General features: G+C 42.3%; 2 protein-coding genes across 6 annotated transcripts in view; one reads left to right on the top strand and one right to left on the bottom strand.

The window, feature by feature from the left end:
- Positions 1-364: 364 nt before the first annotated feature.
- golm2 (golgi membrane protein 2) lies at positions 365-18,908 on the bottom strand. 5 transcript variants are annotated; one of them, XM_062963165.1, is made up of 11 exons: positions 18,763-18,906; positions 15,915-16,294; positions 13,868-13,922; positions 13,628-13,730; positions 13,222-13,312; positions 11,681-11,825; positions 11,368-11,448; positions 9,382-9,477; positions 7,022-7,189; positions 4,976-5,143; positions 365-2,035 (listed from the first exon to the last, which is right to left on the bottom strand). In XM_062963165.1, exons 2-11 carry the CDS (start codon positions 16,239-16,241, stop codon positions 1,965-1,967), a joined length of 1,305 nt encoding a protein of 434 aa, XP_062819235.1. In that variant the 5' UTR covers positions 16,242-16,294; positions 18,763-18,906; the 3' UTR covers positions 365-1,964. The 5 variants fall into 5 exon arrangements, with proteins under 5 accessions (XP_062819235.1, XP_062819234.1, XP_062819237.1 ...); XM_062963164.1 differs by having other exon boundaries at positions 11,368-11,451; positions 18,763-18,904; XM_062963167.1 differs by lacking the exon at positions 9,382-9,477 and having other exon boundaries at positions 18,763-18,908.
- A 107-nt stretch (positions 18,909-19,015) lies between these two features.
- The window catches only part of frmd5 (FERM domain containing 5), a 143,742-nt gene continuing 142,182 nt past the window's right edge, over positions 19,016-20,575 (top strand). Inside the window, exon 1 of the mRNA XM_062963159.1 lies at positions 19,016-19,855. The gene's annotated coding sequence lies outside the window, so the exon portion shown is untranslated. The remainder of the gene's footprint in view (positions 19,856-20,575) is intronic.

Below are 20,575 nucleotides of genomic sequence, written 5' to 3'. Positions count from 1 at the left end.
CTATTTAATTGTGCAGTCTTTACCTTGAAAGTAGTTGTTCTACTCCAGAAACTTTGTTTCTTGTGGCTGCCACAAAGTAGGTTGAATTGATTGAGTCTCTCTGATGAAAGATTCATTGAAAACCTATAGCAAAATTTGCTGCAGGATGTCGTTCCCCCCCCCCCCCCCAAGTTTTTGCAGTTGAATCAACATTTCCCATGTTTTTATGATAGAACCAATTAGGAAATGACATTTATAACATAGGAACAAAAATCATTGTGTTACATAGTGTAATAAAACATCCAGAGGCCATTTTTCATAATGCCCTGCATCATTATTATTATTCACTCTACTAGTTGAAGTAGTACAGAGACAGACACTAAAACCATATTAAGATTTTATTAGAACCTATTAATTGATGTATTTCAACAGCAGCATCTCAATGAAATCACACCTACCTTGGGGTACACACATACTTTGGTCAATTCCACAAATTACAACACTGAAGACTGATGGCGATGGGAAGGAGAAATACTTTTAAAGAGCTGTGTGTGAATCCAAGGAAGGTTTATGACTTGTAGATGAAACCGTGAGAACGTTCACAGCTTGAGCAACTGCCCAGGCGCAAACCTTCCATTTCTGCAGCCAGAAATCAAGGCCTCCTTTTTCTGCTCTTTAGCAAATGCATCCCTCCTTTTTTTTTCAATGCACATGAGCCATTAAATTACGATTTTAAAAATATGGATTTCTTCACGAGCGTTAACCTGAGTACAGAAATAGTGAAGTACAATCGACCCTGTCGTGTTGGAGCTATACATTTTATTCACAGTAGCCCTTTGTTGATCGCTAGAGCGAGGGTTAAATCGTGTGTTGCGGGTAGAGTGTCGATGCACACAACCATTTCTGTGGCACTGAAGAAAAGTGCTAAATCAAACCGAACCAGCCCTAAAGACAGCTTACATTTTTTGACATACACAAACACACACAAAACCAGAAAAAAACAGAGAATGTCCCCCATGTTCTGAATGATCCATCCGGCAGCAGCAAAATTGAAATGAAACTGTCACCCGATACTCAAAGCACAGGCATTAATTTAGAATTTGCCAAAATTCTACATTAGCTGTTTTCCAATGGATACATTCCATACTGCATACGATCAATGACTGTAAATTTATTGGAAAATGAAATGTTTCTAACTCTTTTCTGGAAATACTGATTATAGTGTTTACAGGTTTAAACACTGGTAAAATTTCCTGCAACACGAGACAAATCATCTTGACACATTTGACACTATGCATAACCTTTTAACACTCTTCTGGTTTTTCACTGTATTCATGTACAGTGTTTCACCATCACACATACACCTTCCTCGTTTTTGAAGGAACGTTCCTTCATAAAGCATTAGACATAGTTTTCAGCCAACTTTTTTCAAAATGAAATGTTACCGGTAAAGATGCGTGTTTCCATCGCGGGAGGAAAATAATGTCCTTGCATGGATTAAATACTTCACTGTATCAAAGGGTGTCTCGTATGTACAATTATTTCTTCAATGGCATAGTTAAAAGTATGTTAGATACAAACTGTACAAGTTTCCCAGTTTTACAAAGAGGCTTCGTTTTGGAAATAGGTTGACCTAAGTTACACGGCAAGGTTACTTCTTAATTCAAGGGTCACAGGTAAGGAACAGTCTGGCCGCCTGACCCAGGATGGTTAGTTGGGCTTAGCTCTACCACCGTTCAGGCTCATCATTGCTTTGTAGAAAAACCCACCGTCTTCTACACTACTTTTGCACATGGTCAGAACCAACTATATACATGGACATTTTTTACCTTCTCCTTCCACTTCTTAATGTTAAATAGCTGTATTTATGCTCTTCGCTGTGCCTTGCTTCAGTCCTTTACAGTATATACTGAAAGATTGCTTTGGGTGTTCGTATCTTCTCCTCCTCCTCTCCCAGGATTCCTCAGTTAAAGTTAATTTAGGATCTAAAGCACATCGCTGAAGTGCGGCTTTCCATAGTCAACAAGATCCATCTGAAGCTCTCGTTCTTCATCATCTGCAATTGAGGGAAACAAGCCAGAATTATATTCTCCAAAGGAAGTTGACCAGAAATCCACAACACAGACTCTTCCCTCACTGCCCTTCTATAGAAATTGACTGTTAACTTACTGGCAACCAGGTTACTAACTGGAGCATCGCACAGGGAGAGAACTACTCCCATATTGCAGCAACTCCACTAGCTGCCCGTCTGCTTTCGGGCTAAATACAAAGTGCTGGTCATTACCTATAAAGCCCTAAATGGTTCAGAGCCAGACTATTTGAAAAACCGCATCTCCTTATACAAACCAGCTTGAGCATTGGGGTTGATGGGGAGGCCCTCTTCTCAGTCCCCCCCCCCCCCCCCCCACTGGAACTCCCTCCCTAAAGACACAGAAACAGCACCCACCCTCCTCTCTTTAAAAAGCTTTTAAAAACTCATTTATGCACCTTCGCATATGGAGAGGAGGAAGATTAGTACACGTTTATATATATCCTCGCCTAGATGCTGGACAGAGCCCCCAGTGGCATAGTGGGTTAAACTGCTGAGCTGCTGAACTAGCTGACCGAAAGGTCGCCAGTTTGAATCCGGGGAGTGGGATGAGCTCCCACTATTAGCCCCAGCTTCTGCCAACCTAGCAGATTGAAAATATGCAAATGTGAGTAGATCTATAGGTGCCGCTCCAGTGGGAAGGTAACGGCGCTCCATGCAGTCATGCCAATGCCACATGACCTTGGAGGTGTCTACGGAAAATGCCGGCTCTTCGGCTTAGAAATGGAGATGAGCAGCAACTCCCAGAGTTGGACACGACTGGACTTAATGTCAGGGGAAAACCTTTACCTTTACCTAGATGTTGGACACCTACCTGTGGAAATTGTGTGTGGTGAGTTATATTAGGTTTATATAAGTTCCATTGTGTATTATTTTTATTTATTTTTGTAAGTTTGTTTTGAGATTCTTTTATCCACTGTTTTGTTTTGATTAATTGTTGTCTGTTTTTTGGCATTGAATGTTTGTCATTTTGTTACTTTTGTTGGAAACTGTCCCAAGTCTCCTCAGGGAGATAGAGCAGGGTACAAATAAAGTTGTTGTTATTACAGTAGAGTCTCACTTATCCAAGCTAAACGGGCCGGCAGAAGCTTGAATAAGCGAATATCTTGGATGATAATGAGAGATTAAGGAAAAGCCTATTAAACATCAAATTAGGTTATGATTTTACAAATTAAGCACCAAAACATCATATTATACAACAAATTTGACAGAAAAAGTAGTTCAATACGCAGTAATGTTATGTTGTAATTAATGTATTTACGAATTTAGCACCAAAATATCATGATATATTGAAAACATTGACTACAAAAATGGCTTGGATAATCCAGAAAGTTAGATAAGCGAGGCTTGGATAAGTGAGACTCTACTGTATCATCATCATCATCATTATTAACATGTAAAAGATAGCATTGTGTGACAAAATTTGGAAAAAAAACTGTTTCTAGTTTGCAAGTGTTACTCCCTGTTTAATTATGCAGTCCTAACTTTGAAAGTCGTTGTTCTACTCCAGAAACTTCATTGTTTTTGTGGCTGCCACAAACTACATTGAATTGGTCAAGACTCGATGATGAGATATTAATTGAAAAACCAGAGCAAATTGTGCTGCAGGATGTCCCGCAAAAACAAAGTTTTTGCAGTTTAATAAACTTTTCCCTATGTTTTTTTAATGATAGAACAAGTTAGGAAATGATATTTATCACCCAGGAACAAAAATCAATAGTGTCACATAGTATAAAGAGGAATGATTCACCAAAGGTGGAATTTCAATAGGCTTCCTACATTTCATATTATGCAACAATATCCCCCTTCCAAGCTATACGAAACTAAATTAAATATATCAGGACTTTCCCCATCCCTTTGTGGTTGTTATATGCAAGTTGTTGGCTACCCTAAGATAAACCTGTCACAGGGTTTTCTTGGCAGGATTCCTTCAGGGAAAGCTTGCCCCCGTTTTCTTCTGAGGCTGAGAATGTAAATGTCAAAGAATAGGACTTTTGTTTAAAGTTCAGTGTCATGGTAGAGTTTTTAAAACTATTTTATGGGGGGGGGGGGATACTGAAATCAATGGAAGCTGCGCAGGGATACATCTTATTGCATGAAAGGGAATGGAGAAGGGATACGTTAAATATTCCCATTTCAACACTTATGCTATTTAGAAGGAATCTCTCAAGAAGCTATTTTGTTGTCACTTTTCCCTGCAAAGAACGCACCTCCAGTTGTTGCAAGATTAGTGCCTAGATGGAAATGATGCTGCACCACCCGTGGAAGACAAACAAGGAAGGACGCCATACCGATGTGCATGCAAAGTGGAAGATGAGAGTAGGTGCACACACAGTGCAGATGCTGCGCAAGGGAGGTTCGCTATGTCCATAATATTAGCAAAGCAGAGAAATGAAGGTGTTAGGAAGCGCCATGCACTCAGGATGTCCGGGCAAGCAAGACAGATGTGGTGATATTATATGAATCAACCTGCGATGGTTATGGAATATGCTCAGCATTTGGTCTACCAGATCCACATGCTCTCTGCACTGAGACAGCCCTTCTGCTTCACATGACTACAAGACCTAAGAGAGCCACCATGTTAGTCCTCAGCAGCAGGAAAAGAGAAAGCACTGCAACACTTTCCCTTGAGCCACACTGCCTTTCCGCCGCAGCCGGCACCTTCATGCCACATGCAAGAACGAAAGACACCCCTCTTTTGAAAAAGAGAAGACTCCCAGAAAGCCAAAGGTATCTGCAGACTTTAAACTACACTGCTACACCAAGACAACCCACGCTGGAGCTCCTCTGCCCAGTCACAGAACAGCCAAAGGGTGAAACACTATAAACACACACACATACGTCGTTCGATGTGGTGATGACATGGGAGAATTATGCCTATGGGATGGAGAGCAGGCCCAAGCTCACCTTGGACGTCTTCTTCACCACCATCGCCATCCTCTTCCTCATTGTAGGCCAGCTCAGCCTGCTTGTCTGCCTCATACTCACCCACGTTCCCATCATCCCCATTATAATCCGCCAGTTTAGAGCCATGCTGCGGATCAACAGGGGACTCATTCTCATCAAAGAACCGGCCTGTGAAGTAGGCAGAGGACGTACAGTCAGAAGCAAGGAGGAAAGGGGAAGGCCGTGGGGGAAAGAGGATGGAGGGAAGAAAGGAAGGAAGGAAGAGCATCTGCGGACAGAAGCGCACTAAGCTCCACTTCAGAATCTGGGGCTCCTTTGTGGCCCTCTCTGCCTGGGTTTCCTATCTGCTTTCAGAGGCAGTGCTGGAATTACTGACTACTGCTTCTGCCCATAGCTACGACAACAGACATTGAAAGGAAAGAGAGGACACAAGAATTTAACCACAAACCAGTGTGGCCACCTTAACTATGACTGGAAGGTATATGTGAAAATTCAGGTAGAACCACATTTTTCAAGTGAAGGAAAACAGCCTTTCGTTTCAAGGGGTCCGCTCAAGCAAAGCAAAGCAAATGGTACGGCAAACTGCAGTTTTAATCTAATGGCCTGAATTTCCAATCTGCGCAAAGCTGTTAACAGCATGAGCAACAGGATCCTAGTGTATTTAACAAAAAGGTTTTTTTTTTTGCTCTTAGAATATGATGAAATGGCCAAGAAGCTTGGAAAATAAGGATCCGAGAGCTTTGATGACGAAGGCCAATGAAGCTGGCCTGATCCAAGTTATCAGATAGTGTCACTGTATGAAAGTGAAAAGGCATCTTACTCTCCAAAAGGCATTTCCCCGGCATGTCTTGCCCTTAGATATGCTTGCAGAGCTGCTGCTGCTGGGATTGAAATAAAAACAGGACACTCCAAAAGTTTGCAGCAACCTCTACCAGCCTTAATACTTTGCACAGAAGCTTACTTTGAGAAACTAAAAATTGAAAACTGGTAACTCTTTAACTCATCAAATATTCAAGGAATGAGTTCAAAGTAAAACATATTAACATTTTTACTAAAAACGTATTAACGTATTAAGTGAATAGTGCCAGTTAAAAGCAATTCCTCAGACCTACTCTCCTCTGCAACTGGCACAAACCAAGAGTAGTAGGAAAGAGAGTGCTGATGCTCATTCCCCTCTTTGAAATCCGCAGTTAGACCTGCCATTACTTTTGGTCGGTCTTTTTGCAACAAACTTCTTGAAATCTGCGTATCAATGTCTTGTAGACAACAATAATTCAGTATTTACTCATTTTTCTTCATTCCAGAATAACTGCCTCTCAAGAAATCATACATATTCCTAACATACAGAACAGCTAATCACAATCATGTGCCATACTTGACAACAACAAAACCCAACAAAGGACAATATGCCATAACCAAAAAATTCAGCAAGTTAAAGCAGTGCGAACCTCCATGTGGACACTTTGCTGTTCAACCTTCCTCAAATTAAAAAAGAACTCAAATACAACATTTTGAACTACCCTTCCACACCTTTATTTTCCATGAATTCATTCTAGTTCCGTTCCTATGGTGCTCGCTTATATTTCTCATTATCTGGGTTTTACAGCACTGTTCTTGTGCTGAGCATCCTGCAAGTCGTCTAGGAAGAACCTGCACCAAAGAACATGAAATCTACCAAACTCGGTTCTGCTTCCTGACCTATAAGCTACATCAAAGCATCCAAGACATTGCCCTCCCCTGAAAGGCAATGCTTGAAAGGCCAAGCTTTGCACCACAGAAAACGATACGGGTATCGTGTTGCTCCCCCAGCTCTGTGAAACATCCATAAGGATCCCCATGTATTCCTCCCGTATCTAAAACCCTTTCAAGCTGCCTAGAAAATATCTGCTGTAGTGGTTCTCCAGGCATGCTTTGTCTGCACTTCAGTTTTAGTGGGGTTATAAACTGGTATTTTCAAGCTATTCCATGCAGTTTTCGTTTTACATTGACTCATCACGAACACACCTGCAACTATCATCAGTTCCTGGTGCCTCGATGATAACTTACTTTGCTTCATTCTCTGGAAGTCACCGACTCTGTCCTTCGAAGGCTGTTTTACAAAGTCTCTCTCCGCTTTCTGGTTATCCAGGACTTGGACAGGCATTATGTTATGAAGAGAGTTTGGTGGGATCTGCTTCATCGCGATGTCTGCGTTTCCATCCTGGTTGTTGACATCTAAAGAAACAAGTAGCCAAGGAGATGCATTTGGTGACTTCTGACAGGCAGAAGGTCAGCCTGGGTCCAGTATCCCAGGGCTTCCTTCTACGAAAGGCTTTTGGGGGGATTTTACTGGCTTTATGATCTCCCCTCTCCTCGTCTCACCAGTGGGACGATTTCTCAACTAAATTTATTTATTTACTTACTATATTTATACCCTGCCCTTCTCACCCCAAAGGGAGCTCAAAGTGGCTTACAAATTGGCAACAATTCAATGCCGTTTCAACAAACATGTAAAAACAATAAGCATATACATTAAAACCATAAAATTAAGAAAACATCTATGTATTAAAAACCAATTAAAACCACACAAATTCAAATCTAATTTTATTGTAAGGTAAAGTAAAGGTTTTCCCCTGGCATTAAGTCCAGTCATGTCTGACTCTGGGGGTTGGTGCTCATCTCCATTTCGAAGCAGAAGAACCGGCATTGCCCATAGACGCCTCCAAGATCATGTGGCTGGCATGACTGCATGGAGCACCCTTACCTTCCTGCCGGAGCGGCACCTATTGATCTACTCACATTTGCATGTTTTCGAACTGCTAGGTTGGGAGAGGCTGGGGCTAACACCGGGTGCTCACTCTGCTCTCCGGATTCGAACCTGCGACCTTTCGGTCCACAAGTTCAGCAGCTCAGTAGTTTAACCCACTGCGTCACCAGAGGCCCTTAATACTTTATTGTATAAATTGTATATTACAGTATCATTATTAATAATTTATTGTAATTATTATTGTTATTATTATGGCCTAACAAGGTGGCACAGTGGGTTAAACTGCTGAGCTGCTGAACTTGCTGACCAAAAGGTTGGTAGTTCAAATCCAGGGAGTGGGGTGAGGTCCCGCTGTTAGCTCCAGCTTCTGCCAACCTAGCAGTTTGAAAACATGCAAATGTGAGTAGATCAATAGGTACTGCTCCGGCGGGAAGGTAACGGTGCTCCATGCAGTCATGCCTATGGCCACATGACCTTGGAGGTGTCTACGGACAGCGCCTGTTTTTCAACTGCTTAAAGAGTTGGGGATTGAGAGAAGACATGATAGCCATGTATAAATATATGAGAAGATGTCATAAGGAAGAGGGAGCAGGCTTGTTTTCTGTTGCCCTGGAGACTAAGACTTCAGAGTAATGGGTTCAAATGACAGGAAAGGAGATTCCACCTGAACATTAGGAAGAAGTTCATGACTGTAAGATATGTTCAGAGCTGGAACTCTCTGCCTTCTTCTCCTTCTCTGGAGGCTTTTCAACAGAGGCTGGATGGCCATCTATCAGGTGGGCTCTGAATGTACTTTTCCTGTGAGGCAGGGGGCTGGATTAGATGACCCGTGTGATCTCTTCCAATTGCAGGATTCTATGATTCTCACCTCAGAAGACCTTTGCTATGCGTAATCCTACCTCCTATTATTATTATGTTTACAGTAGAGTCTCACTTATCCAACACTCGCTTATCCAACGTTCTGGATTATCCAACGCATTTTTGTAGTCAATGTTTTCAATATATCGTGATATTTTGGTGCTAAATTCATAAATACAGTAATTACTACGTAGCATTACTGCGTATTGAACTACTTTTTCTGCCAAATTTGTTGTCTAACATGATGTTTTGGTGCTTCATTTGTAAAATCATAACCTAATTTGATGTTTAATAGGCTTTTCCTTAATCTCTCCTTATTATCCAACATATTCGCTTATCCAACATTCTGCCGGCCCGTTTATGTTGGATAAGTGAGACTCTACTGTATTTATAGTGCACTTTTTCTCTCCAAAAAGGAGAATCAAAGCGGCTTACATTAAAAACATTTCAATACTGATGGCGCAATGGGTTAAACCCTTGTGCCGGCAGGACTGCTGACCAGAAGGCCGGCGGTTCGAATCTGGGGAGAACGGATGAGCTCCCTCTGTCAGTTCCCTCTCCCCACATGGGGACTTGAGAGAAGCCTCCCACAGGATGGTAAAACACCAAAAATCTGGGCAACATCCTTGCAGATGGCCAATTCTCACACGCCAGAAGCGATTTGCAGTTTCTCAAGTTGCTCCTGACATGGAAAAAAATCAATATAATTTTAAAATCTACAACTATTAAAACAGGATTAAATATCATTAGTATTAAAAATAATCCAGGTATAAACAACAGCCAGTTCAGGGCAGCCTCTCACCTTGAGCCAGGTTTGGAGCATGAGGGTTTTCCGTAGGGAGATCTCCCATGGGCTGACGCTGAAGCTTCTCAGAATCAACGAACGGCTTCTTTAGAGCTACACGAAACCAATCCACGTTATAACCAATACTCATCATATCCTAAGGCAATTTATATTGAGCACTCAGGACTTTGAATTGGTTTGAGGTTGAAAATGATGCTGGTGGGAAGTACTCTTTTAGGTTTTCACACAGAATGAAAAAGGCTGTCAAGCCAGGAGAGAATTAAGTACGTTCTACTCCCACAAACCTCCACTCGACCCACCACTAGACCTCAAAAGGTTTTAACCACTGCAGCACATGAAGAAATCTGATTGCTGTAAAGAGTTATACAATTCCACAGCATTGTTACTTCTAGTCATGGTAGCTAATTCAAGTCAGTGCATAATGATTGTTTTATTGCTATTGATGTTTTACTGGTGTAATTGTTTTATAGTCGTGTTACTGATATTGATTGATTGTTTTATCGGGCTAGGCCCCATGTAAGCCGCCCCGAGTCCCTTCAGGGAGATGGGGCGGGGTATAAAAATAAAGTTATTATTATATTATTATAGTGCATACTAAGAAGCCAAAAAAGAAATCCAGCAGCTCAGGTGTGGCATCCATCTTTTATTTCGATCAATCCTCTTCACCGCTCCTTTTAATTGATGTTGTCCTAGGACAGGGCTTCTTACACTTTTCCAGCTTGTGATTCCTTTTCTGCCAAAGAACTGTTTATGTGACCCTGGGCATATAGGTATATCACACAGGTATACAAACCAAACGGTTTTTTGAATATTGGATTGTTAAATCTGTGGATATGGGGACCAGTTACACCACAGTAATAACAATTAGGGCATGATCCACCCAGAGGAAAAGTGTTCTTATCGGACATCAAGGGAACCACTGACTGCATAGGGAAGCTGATGAAGAAACACAACCTACAAACTATCTAAAGGTTCGCTAAGGAAATCCAACAGCAAAGGACAAGAGGGATCCTCTCACCTCTGCAGGAATCTATCGTATCTCATGCAGCTGTGGACAAGTCTACACAGGGACCACCAAACACAGCACTGCCCTGACACAAACCAAGGAACATGAAAGGCACTGCAGACTAACTCAACCAGAGAAGTCAGCCATAGCAGAGCACCTGATGAACTAACCTGGACACGGAATATTATTGGAGAACACAAAAATGCTGGGCCATTCTCACAACCATCATGTTAGACAACACAAATAAGCCATTGAAATCCACAAGCATGTGGGCAGTTCCAATTGAAAGGAGGAAACCATGAAAATGAACAAAATCTGGCTACCAGTATTTAAAACTCTAAAATCAGGACAATAAATAAAGAACAACACTCAGAAAACAGGGGAATTCCAGACAGGAAAGGCAGAAAAGGAATCACAACCATCAGGGCTAGCTAAACACCTCCCAACAAAAGATGCCCCCAGGCAGGAAGCAGCCGGCTTTGAAGTTGCAAGGCCATTCAATGCTAATCAAGATGGCCAACTGCAACATTCACACTTGCCTCAAGCAGGCAAGAGTTCTTCCATCCTGGACCTTCCACAGATATATAAACTCCACTTGCCTACCTTCCAACAGATCTCAATCTCTGAGGATGCCTGCCACAGATGTGGGCAAACGTCAGGAGAGAATGCTTCTGGAACATGGCCATGCAACCTGAAAAACTCATAGCAACCCAATTAGGGCATGCCTGACTCCCAAGTACATAAAAACCAAACTCTTTAAGTAAAATACAGTTGATCTCAGTATCTGCTGGGGTTTGGTCTCACGACCCACGGCAGATACCAAAACCCATGGAGGCTCAAATCCCATGATATACAAGGCTGTAGTAAAACAATGTCCCTTATATAAAATGGCAACATCAAGGTTTATAGATTCAGCCCCTGGCTCCCTCAGCCCCAGGAGAAATAACAACAATAATAAAACATATAATGTTGCTCACCAGTAAGTGTGTCTTCAGCTTTGGAAGGATCATTCTCTTCTACTCCGGGCATCCCTGCATCATCTCCTGGTTTAATTTTCTCTGCTGAAAAAACAGGATATTTCTCCTTACTGCACTTTACATTCAGTTCTCAGTGATTTCAGATTTGTTACAGGGACAGAAATAGCAGCGATGGATCACTTTTGTTTCACAGAAAACAAATCCTACTACTTCAAGGGAATAATACCCAGCTCTGTGCCAGCAATGCCAGCACTCCCTACTTTGAAAGAGAATGGTTTTAGTGGTATTTTAGCACAGCTACAAACTGACTGACCTTTGCCATCTGAGATATTGTTGACCGAAGGCGCTTCATTCTTGACAGCGTCCCTTTCGCCCACTTCTTGGGTCGTCTTCAAAATGGTCAGGTTATTGCTCAGGCCCACCTCAACGTCATTACTGGGCGGGCTCCTGTGTAAAGCCTATGGAAACGTTAACATCTTTAGGAAAGAACAAGCTCGCTTACCTTTGCGCCAGGCAGAAATCCCATCACACTGAACTCTCAAGAAAGATACTTATATCTTGCAGCCAACATCAAGATTAAAGAGGGAAAGTCATGACCCCACATCCAAGGCAATTGAATACTGCATGCTTCCTTGACCCATTTCAAACTGGCTTCAGAGCAGGATATGGAGACGACACTGCTATGGTCGCCTTAGAGGATGATCTCAGTCTTAACACTGACAAGAGGTGTGGGTTGGTGCTTCTAGACCTCTCAGTGGCTTTCGATACTGATGTGCCAGATGTGCCTCTTCCTAATTTTGAGGACCTAAAGATGTTGGTCCCAAGGCTGGACTCCTGCAATGGCTTTACATTGGTCTACCTTTGTACCAAGTTTGGAAATTCCAGCTGGTTCAAAATACGGCATCCAGATTGGTCACAGGAACATCTAGGATTGAGCATATCACCCCTATCCTAAAGTCACTCCAGTGGATGCCAGTTAGTTTCTGGGCAAGGTGTTGGTTTTGACCTTTACATCCTTACATGGTTTGGGTTCAGGTTCTCTACAGGATCGCCTTCTCCCCTACAATCCGCTCTTTAGGATCCTGGGTTTTGCCATGTCTCCAACCAGCCTAAATCCGACTGGCAACCATCACCCAGAGGACCTTTTATTGCCCTCCCCACCAAGACTGTGGAATGACTTGCTAGAAGAGCTCCCACAGCTAAATGAGCTGTCAGAATGTAAAACCCATCTGAAGACCTATCTCTTCCGGCAGGCCTACCCAGCCAGTATCTTATGCATCTTATGTTTAATCTTTGTTCTGTGTCTTTTAATATATATTTTGTAGAAATATGTTTTAATATGTCTATTTTATAGAATGCTTTAGATGATTATGTGTTTTTATAATAATAATAATAATAATAAAACTTTATTTATACCCCACCACCATCTCCCCGTGGGGACTCGGGGCGGCTCACAATGTTACAAAAGTAACAGCACAAATACACCAGCAATATACACAGTTTAAAACACAAGAAGATAATAAAACAGAAGTTAAAACAAAGGTTTATACAGCAGTAATCCTTTTTTAGTGGTGCTGTCACCTGCCTCGTTTTTAGCGGTGCTGTCACCTGCCTCGAGCCAATAATAAAAATATTATTATTATTATTATTATTATTATTATTATTATTATTACTATTAATATAATTATTATTTATGCTAGCTATGAAGGGCTATTTGCAGTTCACTCTAAAAGCCGAGCAAGGGGTGACTATGCCCTCATCCATATTTTAAGGAGAAGGGGGTTCCAAATGGAAGCAATACTTCAAATTTGCCTCCAAGGACCACCACTGTTTTTTACTCCAAGCAGAATATACCTTTTGATCTTGAGTAACTTGCTCCTCTAGTTTTTTCATATCTTCTTCGTGCTGTATTCGCAATTCCTTGATTTGTTGTCCACACTGAAAACTGGTAAGAGAGAGCCAGGTCAGAGTATTTCAAACTTGCCTAGTAATGATACAATTCACAGCTTTGTAGGGACTCCCCTTCCGTGGCCTTTCCTTTAGTTAGGGAAAAGGTATACTCTGGCCCACCAGCCAGGTTTAGTTGCCCTAAAACACACCATTTCTTCTTACCCCTTTGACAGATGGACAGAAGCAAAAGAATGTTAAAGATGCAACCTGTTCACAGAAACAGACAATAATGTCTGTGAGACTAGCAAACACCCAAAGGTCACAGGACTCTGAAAAAACCCAGCTTGTATTATATTATTAACCCACTCACCTTTCATACTCTAATCGTTTAAGAAGCTGTGTATTGTTCTTCTTATATTCATGAAGTTGATCCTCCTGACGGATGAATTCTTGTCGCAACTCTGCAAGTTGTTCTAAGCCAAGCATAAAAGTCAAAGGGGTTAGATAAAAAAAAAAAAAAACACTTTCAAAGCAAACTCTTTCAGTCCTCAGCAAAGGCAGGGAAAGAGAGGGAGCCAAATTCACCTTGTTCTTTGACAGAAATTCTTACCTTTTAGGCGATGGATGTCTGCCATTTGGTACGATATGTTGTTTTGAAGCTTGACCTGGAAAGGAGATAAAAAATAAATGAGGAGTTTGATTACAAGATAGAAGTCTCTTGAATGACTAGGACTTAAAAAGATAAATATTGACATTCTTCTACATTAATTCCTTGTTATATAGCCAGGAACACCGATGTGAATGAATATGTGTAACACAATAGTAGTGCCCCAAGTGTTATTTATATCCAAGGTTTCTATACACAGCTTACAAGATAAAACTAAAATCTTCAACACCTTGTTTAGCCAGATTACAGGTCTACTGCAGTTAGCAAAGTAAATGTGTTCCAGAGGATCACTTCTTTGACAAAATTTGAAAGTGGGAGCACAAGTAACATGGAAAGAATAGGGACAGGTTCCTGCAGCTCAAAAAAAGGATGAGCAGCTCAGCATCTTCCAGCAAACCTTTTGTCCAAAAATAATGGTATGTGCAGGTAGAAGGAAATACCCAGGTCACTACATGAATAGAAGATATTTTGAGCTTCTAGAGAATACTTGAAAACTTCACCAAAAAGCATCAAGGGATAATCTTTCTTTCTTACTTACTTTCTTTCTCTCTCTCTCTCTCTCCTTCCTTCCTTCCTTCCTTTATTACTCGACACTTTTCTTATGATTTCCATTCTGGTGGCTAAACAATGCTCTCTTAATATGATGGAGCCTTGCCTGCTTTAATCTTTGTTCTTACTGTTCTAAGGGACTCCATGGGCAGCTGCTATGTACCTTGTCTCTTGTAGGCAGGCAAAAACAGCTACGGTAGGATGACCCAGTTCAAATTTCAATGTCTTGTATACTGCAGACATGCTGCTCCCGCACAGCACCATAATAATAATAATAATAATAATAAGAAGTAGTTTATTTATATCCCGCCTCCATCTCCCCCGAAGGGGACTCGGGGCGGCTTACAATTTCTCCAGCTCTCTTACTATGCTCTTAATGACACTAATGAGCTAGAAAATTGACTACATAAGCATCATATAAAGATGGAGGTTACACCAACATAAGACTTTGAAAAAAGGAGCTGCTTCAGAGACTTTGTTACTTAGTTTATGTCCGTACTTGACTGTCAACGTCGGTAGGAGCAGCATCCACCCAAAAGCCATGGGACAAGACAAACCAACTGGGATCTTTCAACCAAAGCCACAACCATTTGGGAATGGGGCTGGCCAATATCACGCACCACAGAGTGAATGTGCTCCCAGCACAGAGGCAGTGAACCCCTTAGAATCATTACTTGGAAGAGACTGCATAGTAAAAACCTCTTCTGCCAGGCAGGAAAAGCACAATCAAAGCACCCCTGACAGATAGCTATCCAGCCTCTGTTCAAAAGCCTCCAAAGGAGCGTCCACTGGACTCCAAGACACAGAGTTCCACTGTTGAACAGCTCTTCTTACATGGCTCTCATGTCTCCTCTCAACCTTCTCTTCTGAGGCTAAACAGACCCAGTTCTTTCAACCACTCTTCAGAGGGATTATTCACAATCCCCAGACCTTTGATCATTTTAATTGCCCTCCTCTGGACCCCTTCCAACTTAAGAGTCAATATCCCCCTTGAATTGCTTTGCCCAAAATTGGCCTAGTATTCCAGGTCAGGTCTGAACAAAGCAGAATAGAGGGGCACCATGGCTTCCCTTGATCTGGACACTAATCTCCTTCTGATGCAGCCTATAATCCCATTGACGTTTTTAGCTGCAGCATCACATTGTGGGCTCATCCTCAACTTGTTGTCCACAAAGACTCCAAAGTTTCTTTCACATGTAATTCTGTTGTGGAGCCAGGTGTCACCCATCCTGTATGTTCATTTCATTTTGTCTGCCTAAGCGTAGCATCTTACACTTCTTATTGAAATGTATTTTGTTAGTTTTGGCCAATCAGCTCTCTAATCTGTTGAGCTCATTCTGAATTCTGATCATGTCCTCTGGAGTATTAGCTATCTCTCCTAAGTTGGTGTCATCTGCAAACTTGATCAGCCTGCCCTCTAAACCTTCACCAAAGCCTTTACCTTGCTCTCTTCGCACTTGCGAATCTGCCCATCCTTGGCCTGCAGCTGGCCGCTGAGGTGATTCCGGTCGGCCTCCTTCTGCTCCAGGAACATCTTGTGGGACTCCACCTGAAGCAGGAGCTCCGAGTTGCGCTTTTCCAGCCGCCCAAGGGCCACGTCGCTGCGCTTGGCCTGCCCCTGCAGCTCGGCCACCTCCTCCTGCAACACCGTCTGCCGGGTGGTGCTGCTCCAGTAGTTGAAAGCCAGGATGGCCACCAGCAGCAGCAGGGCCACAAAGAGAAAGGAGGGCAGGCGGCCTCCCCGCCGGTTGGCCCCAAAGCCCACCATTGGGGAGGCTGGGGGGGGGGGGCAAGGCCCTCCTCCTCGGGACGACGCTCCTCCTGCGGGGGGGGGGGGGGGGAAGGAGAGCGTAAGGCACAGTCAGCCCCCCACATTCACTGGCAATGCGGGCATAGGACTCTTCCCCCCCCCCCCCCCAAAGGGAACAATTACACTATGTAGCATGATTTTTTTCCCTGGGCGATAAATAAATGTCATTTCCTACTTGGTTCTATCACAAAAACATGGGAGAAGTTTATTAAACAGCAAAAACTTTGCAGGAGAGACATCCAGATGTGGCTTTGTGACCAAGCCTTTGGAGATCTGGTGCAATAATAGATACGAAAGATGTGCAACTGACTACGGAAACGGCCCGGACGATGTTTTTTGGATCTCGTGAATTATTATGCTTGTATTGTGTTAAATGCTTTTAATTGTTTAATTGTATTTTATAACTCTATCTTAAATGTTTTTTTATTGTACACTGTTTTTAAAGGCACCTTAAACCCCCTTCAGGGTTGAGAAAGGCGGGGTAGAAGTGCCATAAATAAATAAATTTTGCTCTTGTTTTATAATGAATCTCAACTGAACCTAGTTTGTGGCAGCCACAAAAATGAAGTTTATGGAGTAGAACAACTCCTTTCATAGTAAGGACCACACAATTAAACAGGAAATCACACTTTGGAACCAGGAAAAGAAAATGTTTTACATTTTGTTACTGGGGGCCCTTCCACACAGCCCTATATCCCAGAATATCTAGGCAGAAAATCCCACAATATCTGCTTTAAACTGGGTTATCTGAGCACACTGCAATATATCCCAGTTCAAAGCAGGAAAAAAATCCCCCAAAAATAAGACCTAGTAGTTTTGCTGAATTGCTAAATATAAGGCCTCCCCCGAAAGTAAGACCTAGCAAAGTTTTTGTTTGGAAGCATGCCCGGCGCCTGCCAAACAAAACACCATAGCATGCAGGATTGGTAAATGTACATCATAATAATAATAATAATAATAATAATAATAATAATTTTATACCCTGCCTCCATCTCCCCAGGGGGATTCGGGGTGGCTTACATATCAGTTGTATATACAAATAATGATAATAACAAGAAATTATTGACAGGAGTCACAGTTTGTCTGGTTTAGTTATGTTGGTTTGTGATGACAACTACTGTACAGTATAGAATCAATGTTCATTTTTTTGTTCAACAATGAATATGAATTCTTCTTCATGGAAAAATAAGACATCCCCTGAAAATAAGACCTAGTGCAGTAAAAAAAATATAAGACACTGTCTTATTTTCAGGGAAACATGATACAATATAATATTAGTATAGTATAATATTATTATTATATTATTATTATTAATAATAATAATAATAAAACTTTATTTATATACCGCCCTATCTCCCGGATGGGACTCAGGGCGGTTTACAGTCATAAAAGTAACACAAACATTACATAACAACATAATACACATTATGAAACAAAGTAAAATAATACAATTATAACAATAAATCACACTTACATGACCAGATCAAGGGGACGGGAACCATAAGCCCAATATATTAAAATGTATCATTTTAGGCTAGGGAAATCTTGTGCAATATATTCAGGCTCAGAAATCGGCGGTAGTCCAATATAATTACTCAAAAACCTGCCGACACCACCAGGCCTTCAGTTCCTCACGGAAATTGGATAATGTTGGAGATTGCCTGATCTCTTTTGGCAATGCATTCCAGATATTATTAAATTGATACAGGAGACATGGCGGAAATAAAAATACAAAAATAAAGTTATTATTATTGTTAGTAAAGGTAAAGGTTTCCTCTGACGTTAAGTCCAGTTATGTCTGACTCTGGGGGTTGGTGCTCATCTCCATTTCTAAGTCGAAGAGCCGGCGTTGTCCGTAGACACCTCCAAGGTCATGTGGCCACTGGCATGACTGCATGGAGCGCTGTTACCTTCCCGCCGGAGCAGTACCTATTGATCTACTCACACTCTGGGGGTTGGTGCTCATCTCCATTTCTAAGCCAAAGAGCCGACGTTGTCCGTAGACACCTCCAAGGTCATGTGGCCACTGGCATGACTGCATGGAGCGCCCTTACCTTCCCGCCGGAGCGGTACCTATTGATCTACTCACACTCTGGGGGTTGGTGCTCATCTCCATTTCTAAGCCAAAGAGCCGGCATTGTCCATAGACACCTCCATGGTCATGTGGCCATTGCTATGACTGCATGGAGCGCCCTTACCTTCCCGCCGGAGCGATACCTATTGATCTACTCACATTGGCATGTTTTTGAACTTACAGGTTGGCGGGAGCTGGGGCTAACAGCGGACGCTCACGCCGCTCCCGGGTTTGAACCTGGGACCTTTCAGTCTCCAGCTCAGTGCTTAAGCGGCTGAGGGGGAAAAGAAAATGGCCTGAGGCTGTGAGGGAAGGCCCAAGTTGGCCCGTGCCTGAGGTAAAATCTAAACAGTTATAATACTCACAATACTATACAGCAGACGGTTGTATTTTCAGTCAGCCTACCTGTGGATAACGGGGACTGCGGTCCCTTAAAGGGAAAGGCCCACCTGCCTTGACGCTCCAACCGCCTTCCTCCGACGCGGACTACTACTTCCGCGTTCGCGTTGCCCTCCTCCGCTAACTCTCGCGAGAGCCTCTTCGACGCGAGGCCTCACTTCCGCTCTTCCGTGAATTAAGCCCGCAGTCTCGCGAGAATCCGGCGCTCCGGCGTCTTTGGTCGAAGCTGAGGCAATGTTGGAAGGTGACCGGTTAAAGCCGCTTTTCCTCCCTCCCTCCCGCCCTATTTTAACTATTTTAAAGACTCTGGGATTGTTTTCAAAGAATCCTGCGACGGGGTTTGAAAAGGAGCCGTGAGGGCTCAAAAGCCTGCCGCGCGTGCGCGCTGGCCTGGTGGAGACGCAGGGTGATCCGGCACGCGCATGCGCAAGGAGAAGAAGGTGCAAGTTGGATCGGGAAAGGGACCAAGGCCCGCGCATGCGCACTGAGCGGAATCCAGGATTTGGCGGGAAGCACTAATAATAATAATAATGGACCTCAAGATTGAACTTCAAAGACTCTGGCAGAAACCAGTGCAGGTGGTCCCGGTGGTGATGGGCACACTGGGTGCCGTGCCAAAAGATCTCAGCCGGCATTTGGAAACAATAGACATTGACAAGATCACCATCTGCCAACTGCAAAAGGCCACCCTGCTGGGATCTGCACACATCATCCGAAAATACATCACACAGTCCTAGACACTTGGGAAGTGTACGACTTGTGGTTTTGCGAAACGAAATCCAGCATATCTATCTTGTTTGCTGTGCCATACAACGTCGTTGTGTTGATAGTAATAATAACTTTATTTTTATACCCCGCCCCATCTCCCCGAAGGGACTCGGGGCGGCTTACATGGGGCCTTGCCCGATAAAACAATCAAATATCAAAACACAGCAATAAAACAGTTATCCAATATAAACATCAATCAATGGCCGTATGTTATGGAAATGTCAAAGTGGAAATGCTTGGAAGAAGAAGACAACGCTCAGAAGACGGGGGAATTCCAGACATGAAACAATCACGGCCAGCTAACACCTCCCAACAAAGGATTCCCCAGGCAGTAAGCAGCCAGGCCTTGTCATACTGTCTTTGTGTCAATAATAATAATAATAATATGCTGTGATACGAAATCTAGCTTATATGTCTCGTTTGCTATGTCATACTCTGTCTTTGTGTCAATAATATAATAATAATATGCTGTGATACAAAATCCATCTTATATGTCTCGTTTGCTGTGTCATACTCTGTCTTTGTGTCAACAATAATAATAATAATAATAATATGCTGTGATACGAAATCCAGCTTATATGTCTCGTTTGTTGTGTCATACTCTGTCTTTGTGTCAATAATAATAATAATAATAATAATATGCTGTGATACAAAATCCAGCTTATATGTCTCGTCTGCTGTGTCATACTCTGTCTTTGTGTCAATAATAATAATAATAATATGCTGTGATACGAAATCCAGCTTATATGTCTTGTTTGCTGTGTCATACTCTGTCTTTGTGTCAATAATAATAATATGCTGTGATACAAAATCCAGCTTATATGTCTCATTTGCTGTGTCATACTCTGTCTTTGTGTCAATAATAATAATAATAATATGCTGTGATACGAAATCCAGTTTGTATGTCTCGTTTGCTGTGTCATACTCTGTCTTTGTGTCAACAATAATAATAATAATATGCTGTGATACAAAATCCAGTTTATATGTCTCGTTTGCTGTGTCATACTCTGTCTTTGTCTCAATAATAATAATAATAATAATATATGCTGTG

This window comes from Anolis carolinensis, unplaced genomic scaffold (assembly GCF_035594765.1).
Source record: "Anolis carolinensis isolate JA03-04 unplaced genomic scaffold, rAnoCar3.1.pri scaffold_11, whole genome shotgun sequence".
Classification (NCBI taxonomy): Eukaryota; Metazoa; Chordata; class Lepidosauria; order Squamata; family Dactyloidae; genus Anolis; species Anolis carolinensis.
This window is presented reverse-complemented; position numbering and strand designations above follow the sequence as displayed.